General features: G+C 40.0%; 1 protein-coding gene across 6 annotated transcripts in view; it reads right to left on the bottom strand.

Annotated features, from left to right (window-relative positions):
* LOC309637522 (uncharacterized protein) overlaps positions 1 to 13,783 on the bottom strand; it is a 759,578-nt gene that overhangs the window by 294,834 nt on the left and 450,961 nt on the right. For all 6 annotated transcript variants that reach the window (XR_014250578.1, XM_082412431.1, XM_082412430.1 and 3 more), the window contains exon 6: positions 4,997 to 5,061. Coding sequence is in view for 5 of the 6 variants with exons in the window: in XM_082412431.1 (XP_082268557.1) it covers positions 4,997 to 5,061 (65 nt within the window). In the remaining variant the exon portion in view is untranslated. The remainder of the gene's footprint in view (positions 1 to 4,996; positions 5,062 to 13,783) is intronic.

Raw genomic sequence — 13,783 nt, 5'->3', positions numbered from 1 at the left:
CAGCTGCAGCTGGATCGCCCCAGGCCAGAAATCCTTTGTCTGCAACAAACGAACAAAAATTCTGCCTCTCCCCATTTCCCCACTGATGCCTGTCTCCTGCCTCTCAACTGGAAATCTAACTCACGGGCATTTACATCATGAGGTTTGTTTTTATAAGTTAGAGCAAAAGGCAAAAATGAGCATGGTTCTCTGGCTACAGGGAAGATTTCCCGGTGCCTAATTTGTTAGGGATGACATTTCTGTTAATGCCCTTGTATTAAAACTGCATGCCCATACTTTAATTTCACCATAATATCACATTGTGGCACTTAATAAGAGAGAGCCATCAAGAACTGTTACCGAAAAGACGTTATGGAACTTTATGTGACTAAGTTGTATACTGACTCTTGGTCAGTGTTTCAAAATAGTTTCATTAAGACTATGTTGAAAAAAGAAAGAAGGGAGGGAGGGAGGGAGAGAGGGAGGGAGGGAAAAAGGAACACATGGACCCTCAGAGTAGGAACTCCTGAAAAAGAGGGAGTAACAATATATTTGTTCTTCATGCTGCAATTTATCATCCATTCCATTTGGCACTGCATCATTTTTTTAAAATGAATAATATGAAATCTCTTGTTCTACTGGGTCAGATATTATTATGCACCAACCAACTCAGAAACCTGCTGTGCCTGAGAATCATGTTTGGGAAAATAGATGTTAACACTGAGGCCCCCTTTCTGCTCAATGACAAACTTCCACAAAGCATGAAGTAAGGTCTGTTCCAATCTGTTCAGTAGTCATGATGGGGTGTCAGAGCATCTCGGACACCTGTTGGGGTTCAGGATGGGCTGCCCCAACACATGCCTCAGTGGCATAGTGATTACTTTGAATTAAAGTTACTTAAGACACGGCCAGCGCAAGAGGGAGACTCTGACCCTCCTTTCTGTCTGCCTGAAAGCAGGAAATAAATTTCTTATGTGAAAGGTACACTCCCTGCATCTGGAGGCAAAAAAGGACACCCTTATCTCCAGAGACAGGGAATTCAGAATCCAAGAAGCCTGTATAAACAGACCTTGTTACTTTAATTCACTACCCCAAGCCCAAACTCTGTTTAGATTCTTCACTAATTGGGCATCCAACACCTAAGTTTCTTTGTCCTGTCAGTTCCTCTTAAATGTATTGTTTCTTGGTCGAAAAAGTGTAAAAGCTGCCTGTGTCAGCCACTTCTTAGGTCTCATTTCTATGAGACCTCTGTATGCACAATTACAATTTGTTTCTTTTTCTCCTGTTAATCGGTCTTGTATAGTCTAGCCACAAAAACTCAAGAGGGATAGAGGGAGAAATTTCCCCCTCCCCAACCCACCACATCCAAGAAAATATTAATTTCACATGTGACAAGACAGTAATGAAAATCACACGCAGAAGTTCTTTGCCTCTTTGCCTGTTTCTATGTTTAATCAGAAACAGAAGAAAAAGATAAAACATGCCAGATTTTAGACATATATGAGGCACTAATTTATAGAAAACAGTATGCATAAGAAACACATGTCTTTATACTCGGATTCCGGAGAAGACAATGTGGGCATCGTAAGAAAATGCAGCAGTTAACAGAACCCCCTTTCATGTGGTAAGGACCCTCTCCAAGACCATGAAGACCACCTTCTCCTAGACTTGGCTGGAATTGTACCACGGGTACTACAGGTATTTACAAATCCTTCAGAAGCTTTTTGGTTACGAAGGAGAGAGCAATTCTTCGCATAGCAGAAGGTGGTTCTCTCTCTCTCCAGTTCTCTGACCTAGCAAAAATTACTGTCAATTGTCTGCCCAGTTGAAGGATACTGATTCTCCTGTTGCCATGGCAACACATTAGTTGTCAGGTCTCTGTGTCTCTTATACTCAATGCCTAATCTGTTCCTCCTGGCTTTTGGATTTTGACACTTCCTAAGCCTTAATTAGTTTATTTGATGGGACCTGCACATCTTATTTTTATACTAAGTAGTATTGAAATACTAAGTAGCTATTGAAAACATAGTCATCCAGAGAACAGATCACAGAGGTAAAAATCGGTGTGCTGTCAGGCCGACCAGAGACGACACAGAACGAGAGTAAAGTGCGAGGCACAGGCTCTGCCTGCTGCTCCTCAGGTACTGGAGAAAATCAAAACAGTTTCTGCCATCTGTCATGTAACACAGTGTGAAAATTACGGAGCTGTTCGTTTCGATGTTTGAGGAACATTCTGCCACTGTGATTAGATCACAGTAATATTACCTAGTCACTAAAGGTTTGGATCAATGCTTTTTAATATTTTTTCTTCACAGACAATCTCTGTCTTAACTTATTTTTCAGTGGGAATGTCTGCTAAGCGATTCACTTAGAGATAAGTATTTCACACAGGTAAAGCACTCAGGAGTCACAGCACAGCTGATAACTTAGTTAAGTTCAGAAAGTTAACAACAAAAGAAAGCAAGGAACGAAGTTTCGTAAAGGATTACTATCCAGAACAAACAGTTACTCTAGAGCAGCGATTCTCAAAGTGTGGTCCACAGAACCCTTGGGTGGGGCGGAAGGCTTGGGGTGCAAAGAGCCTTTTAGGGAAGCCAACAGGTCAAAACTATTGTCATGATAAACCTAAGACGTTATTGCCTTTTTCACTCTTAACCTATACACTAATGGCACAAAAGTAAACGTGGTAAAACTGCTAAGTGGCTTAACACAGGACAAGGCAATCTCTCTGTCTTTGTCTCTTTCTCTCTTTCTTTCCCCTCCCCACCTCTCTCCCCTTCTCTCCCTTTTTTCTCCCTCCCTCCTTCCCTCTCTCTTTCTCTCTCTCTCTCCCACACACACACACACACACACACACACACACACACACACATGCACAAGGATAAGGAGGAAGAGGAGAAAGAGGAAGAGGAGGTTACATTTTAAAATGTCCCTGCTAAGGGAGTTTTTAAAAATTAAAAATTAAGTCTAATAAACTGTGGCCCTTGAGTACACATCTTTTTAATATTCTGTATGACAAAATGAGAAAGTTGCATAAAACCCTTCTGTTATCACTGAAGCAGAATGGTTGTCTCAAGGAAAAGCATTTGCATGACTCTTTGAGTGGAGAGCGGAACTAACCATTTTTTTTGGTGGAACACAATTTTTATTTGAAAGAACAACGGACAAGCAATAGTACTGACACTTGAGTATTTGGCAGACATTTTTTCTAAATTAAATAAAGCACAACTGTCATTTCCACAGAACAACTTGCAGCATAGGTTGCCAATGATAAAAAGTGAGCTTCTAAGCAAAATTCAGATTTTTGGAAAAATTGTATCTGTAAACTTAAAAGATCTCCAATACATAAAGATTTTTTTTTCTGATAAGATAAATGGTGATATTAATGAATATAATTTTAAAATATTGTACATTGAAATGTGTCAACATTTGGAAGATCTGCACCAATATTTTCCAAATAATCAGTGAATGATGTTACAAAATGTTTCATGGGTAAAAGACCCATTTAAAGTAAAAGAAAGATCAATAGATTGTAACGTAACAAAACATAGAACATTAATTCTTTTGGTTTCAGATTTCATACTGCAACTAGCTTTAGAAAGACTACCACTTGTCAAGTTTGGGTATATTGTCAAAGAAGAATACCCACAATTATCTAAAAGAGGACATTAAAATATCCATCTCTTTTACAGCTACACTTCTGTGTGAGACCAGATTTCCTTTACACCTCAAACGAAACAAACATATCACAACAAATTGAATGCAGAAACAGATAAGAGACTCCATCTGTCTTCTATGAAGCTATACATTAAAAAGTTTTGCAAAACTGTAAGGTAAGGCCTCTCTTTTCACTAATTTCTTTTTGTTTTGGAAAATGTAGCTATTGTTCATAAAAGCATTTAGTTACTACATAATGGGTTTATTATTGTTATTTTAAAAGTAGATAAATACATAAATTTTTTTTTTCAATTTATAACATAGTAAATATGTAAACAAAGCCCTCTGGAGTCCGCCATAATTTATAAGTGTAAGGGATCTGAGACCATGAAATTCAGGACCATTATCTTAAGAGGGGACAAGGGGAAACTGTCCAAAGTACCGAGACCACAAACCAAGGACCTAGGGCACATAGGAAGGTAGGTTTTTCGAAATCCATTTCACCATCTAGGAGACAATTAAACAGCTGCTCCATGACCAGAATCTAACCTCTTATTCCCAAAGAATAGATAACAAAATCAGAGAGCAATGAAGAGACAACCTAAGTTTAGCCCCAGGACATAGTTCTATTTTCTTGGGAAAGACAAAGCTTCTCTCGCACTCTCTCTTTTTTTTTTTTTTATTTTACAAGATTTTTGTCTTCTGGGTATTTCCATATTACCCTAAATAAGCAAGATACCATTCCAGATTAACATAGAAAAGATACTTTGGATCACCAGAGAGTCTATAACACCAAACATTATTTATAAAAACAGAAATCAGGACAAGAGGTGACATGTTTCACCTTTTAACAAATACCATTCCCAATACCTATAATAAAAGATTATGGTAACACTCTGATGCTGATATGTCTTAAGCTATTTAAACAAAAACCATGAATCCTAATACCACAAAATGCATGACTAATGATAGACTAGGGAATATGATACCATGTTTCCAAAAGAGATTGGCATCTTGGACCAGTGTAACCATTCCAGACCATAAGATTAAGACGCAGATCACACTAATATCAGAGGAATTTTGAGAAGCAATACATCTTGCAACACTTAAGTAGAATTCAATGATTCAAACCTTCAAAAGCATAAAATATTATCACACAAGCAGAACATTTATCATCCTGGGAATGAGTGAGACCAAGTAAGTCAAAATAAGAACTCTGTTCCGCATGTATGTTTTTCAGAATAAATCAAATAGTAACCACTCTTTAGCACAGACTATTTTGTCACCTACATCATTCAATTTTGGGAAAACTGGGTTCTTGGTTTCTCATCAGTAAATGTAAAGAAATGTTACTGTTTACCTGAGTCCAAGACCATCCAAGCAGCTAGACCACTGGATCTGCCATCTCGTCTTCCTATCACAGAACTGTGAAATAGAATAAAACAATGATCAATATCCAGCCTGAAACCCTTCTATACTTCCCCATATGCTGTGCTTCTTCACTTCTGAAATGAATAGCAGCTTCAGGAAAAGGAGACATGAGGGATGAAGCCATATGCCACGCTCAAGAAATTGCCCTCTGGAGCTCACCTTTCCAGGGAGGAAATCAGCTTTTCTTTGCCTTTTTTTGGGGGGGGGGGCGTGGGGAGGGCCCACAGGTTCATTTTGTCTTTCACAAGCTACAAAAACAGTGATGCTGACTTTATAAAGGCAGTGCCAGGGTTGTTTGCTTGTTTTTAGCATACAAATCAATTTTATCATAGAAATGTAAAAGCCTGAATTTTCTAAGTCTACTGAGGCTGACAATAACAGCAGCAACAAAATATCTAACCAATTTATTTTAACTCCTTCACAAAAGTATTAAATGTTTAGTTTCTTTATTCCCCACCCCCAAAATTAGCAAAGTGAACTGACCAAATGTTGTAAGAATAAAAACACTATAAAGAACACCACATCTTAAAAGGAGTATATCCAAACGTTACTTCTTAGCTTGATGATCTTCACGGCATGGAGCAGTGTGATCGCAAATCCCTTGGAAGGTTTAGCCAGCCCACCTGACATCTCCAGCCCACCTGACATCTCCAGCCCACCTGACATCTCCAGCCCACCTGACATCTGCAGCCCACCTGACGTCTCCAGCCAACCCACCTTTTCAGATTCAACAAGAGCAGTATCATGTTTCCCAAGCACAGAACCCAATGTCCTGAAACCAGAGAACTGAGGAGCTGATAGCATCACCCCATGAGTCTCCTCTGGTGAGTTATTAAGGAATAAAATACAGTTTGGAGGGTAATGGTGAGGATCTGGTGTTGAATTTCCTCAGGTGTTACCTGAGTCTGGGGGCTCCATGACCAGGCTTTCATTTATAGCAACAGTCTGTTCCATTGTTTTGGCCTCTTTCTTTTGTTTGTCAGCAAAAGTAGCACACATTTTAGACATTATATCAGAATCTGGTTTTGCACGCTGCATTTGCTTGCTTTGGTTTCCCACAAGATAAAAATTCTTTTAACTGTCTCAGGGTATGTGTTAATGAGACCAGTTCTTTAAATAAGACAGAGACCTTCACCCTCATCTTCATGGCCAAAATAAGGAAACAAGGCACGCAGGGCTCTTTTACAATTTTGTGATTCATGTTGTAGATATATATTCTATGACTTAGTCTGATATCCCTGTTTGGGCTTAAATAGAATAAATAAGACAAACTAGCTCTTAAAGAATCAACCCAGCTTAGGCTACTCTTAATAGTCTCCTTATTACTACCAGTTAATTGAGTGGTCAACAAATATGTTCTGTTTAATAATTAAACCACATGACCACAACATACTGTCGATTGTTACCCTCTTCACTAAAGGATTAAATCTTTCCAAAGCTTTGGTGCCAAGTAACCATGAAGAATCTCAAAATCAATTTTTCTTATCCAGCAACTAGACAATGGGCTCTACACGGACTTCAGTAAAAACGAAAATTAAAAGCAAATTATGCTTAATTTTTATTTCTTAATATTTCCCCTTAATTTCATTCCTCTTCGTGTTGCCTTTAATCTTATAAAATTATTATTCACAGAAAGCAAAATCCCTCCTGGACTCTGCTTTGCTACTTTCTTAATTCAGGACTTAAAATATGCAAGGAACTTTATTATCAGGAAGGAAAATACAATTAACGCCTCTCAACTGATGGGAGGGATAGTTGTTATGTGCTTGCCACAGGGAGATTTCATCACACCCAGAATTTGCATTCAGTGTCTTCTTTAATAAAGCGAGCAGCATCCCTGTTTCTGGAAGAGCTATCAGCCTTAAGCAGAAGATGGACCGTTGCTCTAGGTCACCCTGGTTACGGTAGTTGATGACAAGATTAACAGTTAATATATTCTTTCTGTGGGAGCTACTTCTCCTTGCACCTCCAATCTTTTTTATGATTGTGGTAAAATACACATAATGTAAAATTTACCACTTTAACCATTTTAAAGTGAACAAGTCAGTGGCATTCATCACATTCGCAATGTTGTGCAACCATCAGCACCGTCTAGTTCCAAAAGTTTCCCATCACCCCAAAAGAAAACCCTGTACCCGCTGTGCCTACAACATCTTAAACCAGGGATTGAATGCTTAGTTTCAGATCAGACTTTCTTTAACTCCTCCCTTCTTGTCTCCAGTAGATGATCATAGCTGAAGGCATGAGCTCGGAAATCTGACTGCCCGTATTTAAATTCTGCTCCTGGCACCATCTTTAACAAATACTCATTTCCTCTGAGCTTCACTGTCCTCATCTATGAAATGCAAGCAATCATAAAACCTCTTACAAGGTTCTGAGGAATAAACTGGAGCATATGCGACCCACTCAGTTCAGGGTCGGGCAAGCATTAAGAGCTCAATATATGCTTCATATATTTCTTAATTTAGTTTTTCATCACAACTTCTGCGGACTAGGCACCATTCTAAATGCTGTGTAAATACGAGCTCCTTTAAAATTCTTAACAATCCCAAGAAGTAGTCACTATAACCAACTTCGTTTTACAGATGAGGCAACTCAAGCACAGAGAGGTTAAGTAACTTGCCCAAGGTCACACAGCTCATAAGTGGAGAAGCCAGAATTCAGACCTCTAGTGGCCATGCTCTTAACTACCATGCCATGCTGCCTCTATACTATTACTTCCAGTTACCGTCCTCATCCCAAAAGGCATATGGTTGTTCCTTACCATTCTTTTTCTACTTCCTGAAGCAATTTGATGCTCTCAAAACTAGAGAACATCCATGTCCCTGCCTTCTTTATACAGCATCTTAAAGTGTTTCCATGTACTCCTGCCGTTACTTTTTTCATTAATGGTGTGATTTTACACAGTAGTCATTAGATTAGATATGCCATTTTGTTTGCTCTTTTGCCCCATCACATTATAGCATAATCCCGCAAGAAAAATTCTATTCCCTCAAATGTATTTGATCATCACACTTTAATTACCAGTCATCCTTTTGTACTTTCCAACTGTTTATGTAGGTACACTATGCCCCCTACCCCGAGGGGCAGGCTGTGTGGCTTGTTAGCTCACATTACAGCAAGAATGTGCATTTAATTCTGGGTACAATTGAGAGGTTAGAACACAGAAGGAGGGTTGGAGCTCTGCCAGGTACACTGTAGTCATGGTTTTTCAGCTCATCCTGAGGCCAGGGGCACAGTGCAGGAAACAGCCCCAGGAACAGGGTGGAGGAGAGAGAGGTTATGGGAAAACCAGCACATCAGCTTCAAAAGTCCCAATTTTACAGAAAAAGAGAGAGGAACCAACATCAACTAAGCACATGTGCACGCGAGTGTGTGGATGAGAAGCCAGTCTAACAAATTCCACTTCCAGGTACTATAAATTGTTAGCAGAGATCTGCACATTTAAACAAAGCAGGCCCACTGGAAATCCAGGGCAAGATGCTTCATCACATTAAAAAAGAAAAAAAAAAAAAATACAGGTTCTGATAAAATAAATTTCCCTTGAGGCACAATTGTTTTCCTTTGTACCTTCAAAAGGCTCCATATTACTTCAAGGTGTATCAAATTCAATTTCTTTCTTTTTTCTCTTTTTAATTACAAAAGTAATATATGCTTCTTGTAAAAAGTTGAAACAATACAGAAGTATGTAGAGTAAAATAGTTTCCCTCTTACCATCACCACCTTCCATCCAATCCTAGTCCCCAGAGGAAACCACTGCCAACGCTTTAGAAGCAAGCCTTCAGAGTCCTTTCCTATTTTTTTGCACACATGCAAGTATTTTTGCACATATTCAAGTGTATACGGATATGCAAATGCATGGATATACATACTCAAATACATAAAAATCTTTTATTTTTAGTACCATAGGAAAAAAGAATAAAACAACAAGATAGATCGCAGCAGAAATTGAAGACATATTGAGTCTCCTACTAAGAGCTGCTGACACCTAGAAAATACCATTGAATTGAAAGGAATTACAGAGAAAGGATTAAAATGAACAGACCTTTTAGCTGAGAACACAAAACATCATTTAATAAATGATGTTATGTATGTCTAACTCCATACTGTGGCCAATTTACTTTGGTTAAATAACCATTCCTCCTCATCAGAATTAGGTCAATAGAACCACCAGCTTTGAAGATTTATGTTAGGCGATTCCAGGAATAGAAAAATTTTATTGCATGTATTCATTGCTATTCACATTCTTGTTTATTTGATTTGACATTCTCCCCAATAGCTTTGCTCATGCATTGACCCTTGCTTAAAATATCCTTCTCCCACCCCTATATCTTTCCTCTTTCTACCTAAACTTATCCCTGCTTCGAGCAATAGATCATTTCCTACCACCCCTGGAAAGACCTTTTCGTCACTTTGACCCAAGGAGATCTCTGCCTTCTGAGCCTTACCTGGTAGAGTTTGCTACTTCGTGATCAACCAACCATGCTATGTGCTAGTTTGACTTTGTCCATAACTAGACTGTAATTCCGAGTAAGGGTATCTCAGGCACTTGCAGGTTACCTGGCATGATACACCTAGTATGCATTAAGAGAATGTTTGATGAGAAATTTATTTACTATGGACTATGGCCAGATATTGATCAGTGTTCATGGTTTAAACCTCAAGTAAGAAATCAAAGACAATTTCCCCAAAGCTTGTAAGTCCTGAATTCTAGGATAAAGAAAGTTAGCATGCTAACCAGGGTTTCTTAGCTTGGGGCCCCTCAGTGTATTCCAGAGGGTCATTAAGCCCTCTGAAATTATGAGCAACATAGCGTGTGTGTATCCATGTGCACAGGGGCTGGGGGTAGGGGAGGAAGTCCATGGTTTTCATCAGATGTGCCACAGAGCCTGTGCCTTGAAAGGGTGAAGAAACATTATTTAGGTCACACAGCAGACACACAAAGAGAAGTGTTTGGGTAGGGGGTGGCATTTGTGTAGCAGTGTGGGGCTTGGATAACACAAAAGGTGCTGCCTCTTCCCACAGATGCAAGAGCTTCTAAGGAGCATTTGTTCCCACTCCTCCATTTCAACCAGCTGTTCAAATGCTTGACATTAATAAACTATCTGCCTTTTGATATTTTTCAGTGAGTTGAAAAATATCCAGTCATGACCATAAACTCCCTTTATGGCAGGAGATTGTAGCAGGGAGGGTTGTAATGAGAAATGTGCCTCAGGCCAGAGAGGGCTTACATAAAAATGAGACCTGCACCTTAATATGATCTCAAACCTCAGTACACCATTCCACATTCAGTTAAACACACGCACATAATACTGCAAAGTCCTCTTTCTGTCGGTATGTGCTTATGCATAACTGATAAGAATGATCTCTATAATAAAGCATAGCTCTGAGAACCCATGTATAACCCTTCAGCTCCTTAGAGGATATTCGTAAGAATGATTCTAGAGCACAATACCCAAGCCAAAGAGAAGTCTGGTGAGTGGAGCCCATTATTTCTGAAACTTGTCATGTCCCACAGCAGAAAAAAAAAAAGAAAACACGTCATTTGCCCTGACTTAAATTAGAACTGGTTTCCCACTGAGTAGTGTGTTGAATCTTTGGCAGAATAACAGATGATGCCTTAGACAATTACACATCCATATTGGGATGAGAATGAACGCAGCAGTATTTAGACACATCTCAATTTCAAATGATGGAAGCAACGACCCCTTTACAGGACTGGAAGCAAAGTCTATATTTCCTGGGAATCAGGACATCTGGGTTTTAGTGCTGAGCCTGCCATTAACAGGTGTGTGACCTTGGACAAATGAGTTAGTCAGATTTTCCTCATTTGTAAAATGAGGGGGGTGGATTCCGTCTCCTCTCAGCTCCCTTGCAGCTCTCGCGTTCTAAAGCTTATGTATCATTCTGAAGGCAATGAATGGATTAAGAGATTCTTGATTGGACGAAAAAAGAGGAAAAAGATTTATCTTGCTTTACAACATGAATTCTTGAAAACTCATGCTAGATTATGGGTCTGCAAAATGGGTCCCATTGTTCTATTAGATATATAAATAGACTGTCTTAGATAGTTTACTACTTAACATTCAAACTTCAGGTTTTCTGATGCCAGCCTCTCTCTGGAGATAAATGCTATTTAAGCAAACACCTAAGTACAATGGAGTCAACATGTAAAAGATGTCTTTTATTTGCTCATTTTGGATGGCCTTATATCAGGTTTTCTGAAGTTTGGTTTACCCAGGACCAAAGCTCTCTTGTTGCTCACTCAAAGTAAAATATGGTTCAGTCAGAGGTACTCTTACTTTGGCTCAAGATTAAAAAACAAACAAACAAACAAGCAAACCAAAAAACTAATGGGTGACTTTCCATCCCTATCAATCACGCACACCCACAATAACCCTTTTCTTTATTGTTAAAACTGTAAATTTTGTGTTAGGTATATTTTGCCACTATTAAAAAGAAAACCCTGGATTGGATGAAGGGAAAGAGTGTGAACCAGCACAGCAATAAGAAAGAATTTGGGGCAGGGGCTAAGGTAAGAGAAGGCGATGTCGTGGATTAGGGTGGGGCTAGTTAAAATAAATCATCTTAACACTCTTAAGTCTTTCACTCCTTGGACGTGGGATGTCTTTCCATTTATTCATATCTTTTCAAATTTCTTTCAGCTATATTTCGTAGTTGTCAGCCCAATTCTATCTTGGCAGAGTAGCTAGAGGGAGCTTTTAAACTTGTCAATGAAATCATGTAACTTCTCTGCCTAAAGCACTGCAGTGGCTTAGCAACACAGGACCACGGGGGTGTTGCAAATACACCAACACCCATGAGGCCCTGTTCAACCCAGACCCTGAACCTACTTCTCCAACAGTATCCCACATGACAACCATCCCTCATTCCCCACTCTCCAGCCAGCATGCTTTGCTTTCAGTTTCTAGAAACTGTCAAACTTTTTTCCACCTCGGGGTTTTTATATATGTGATTTCTGCTGCCTGGAACACTTCTCCCCTTGTGACTTTCTCTCATCTTTCAGGTTTAATATAAATATAACCTCCTCAAAGAGGCCACCCCGAATGGTCCTTGGCATTTAGGTCCACCCATCCTCTCACGATCACTGCTCCCCCTTTATGACCTTCAGAGCACTTAGTTCACTGCACAGCTATGTCTTTGCTCTTTTCTCTGGTGATTCTCCAGCTCCCCCAAGGTCAGAGTTTTGGCTGTCTTTTTTTTTTTTTTTTTTTTTTTTAGTTTTCTTTCTTTCTTTCTTTATGGCTGTGTTGGGTCTTCATTTCTGTGCGAGGGCTTTCTCTAGTTGTGGCAAGCAGGAGCCACTCTTCATCACGGTGCGCGGGCCTCTCACTGTCACGGCCTCTCTTGTTGTGGAGCACAGGCTCCAGACGCGCAGGCTCAGTAATTGTGGCTCACGGGCCCAGTTGCTCCACGGCATGTGGGATCTTCCCAGACCAGGGCTCAAACCCGTGTCCCCTGCATTGGCAGGCAGACTTTTAACCACTGCGCCACCAGGGAAGCCCTTGGCTGTCTCTATGCCTGGCACATTGTTGACCTGCAGTGAATAATTATTGAATGAAAGCAGACAGTGTTGTCTATCACACACAGGCAAAGAAGTCTTGTCAAGAAGGTCAGCATGAAACAAGAATACCCTACAGTAGGTGGCTGATGGGTTCAGACATACCAAACTCAGCTGAACCATACCCACTTTGGGCCTACAAATTCGGTGATCTGGTGAACAGATCTTGCCGAAAGAAGGAACACTTTGAATGGTACATCATTAAAACTATTTTTTTAAAGAGTCCTCCGTCCAATGTGATAGCTCATTTTACAGCTTTGCAACATTGTACTTAATAGTGAAGAACAAAGAGTTATTCCATGCGCAGAGTGTTCAAGACAAAATACTTCCAGAGGCTCTGGTAACGCTTCCACTGACATTCATAGCTGGTGATAATGTATTGGGTTGGCCAAAAGGTTCATTGGGGTTTTTCCGTAAGATCTTAAAGCCAACCCAATACATCACACCAGCTCCATTCAAGAGAATTTACTAACACCACTGCCATCAGAACACCCACTGAGAGTGACATGAATCACAGATGCAGTGGGGCTGCGAAGTAAGTAACCAGTGTGTCTGCTTCATGGAGAACGGGGAACGAAAGTGGCTCCCAGGTAGGAGCTGTCCCACGCTGAAGCATTTGTACAGCTAAAGCAGGAAGTTATCAGTAGAATCCCTAGAATTTCCTCTAAGAAACTACTTCCAAACTAGAAGCACCATCAGGAAACAGAACAGCCTGGGGGTCAGCAGCACTGACTTGGGGATCAGAGCTTGTTTCAAGCCTTGCTCTGCTAACCGTGAGGACAGGGTGACCGTGGGTAAATTACTTCACTTCTCTGAACCACACTTTGCTTATTTGTGAAATGACACCCAAAGATCAGCTACAATATACACTGAGTAAGAACATGGGTTCTACAAACAAACTGCTTAGGTTTGACTTTGCCTCTTACTAGCCACATACTGAGGGCAAGTTGTACAAGTCTCTCTCTCCCTGGGCCTCAATTTCCTCATTGATGGAGCAGGGACAATAACAGTACCCCGCCATGAGTATTAAAAGGTGATACAATCCTTAAAAGCATGCAACTCAGTACGTAGAACATCAGAAAGGCCCAGGAAATGGCAGCGATTGCTGTGATTCTTATCTTCCAGGCCATTCTG

Source organism: Balaenoptera physalus (assembly GCF_965194825.1).
Source record: "Balaenoptera physalus genome assembly, chromosome: 11".
Taxonomy (NCBI): Eukaryota; Metazoa; Chordata; class Mammalia; order Artiodactyla; family Balaenopteridae; genus Balaenoptera; species Balaenoptera physalus.
Note: the sequence above shows the minus strand (reverse complement) of the source record. Positions and strands in the feature narration are given on the sequence as shown.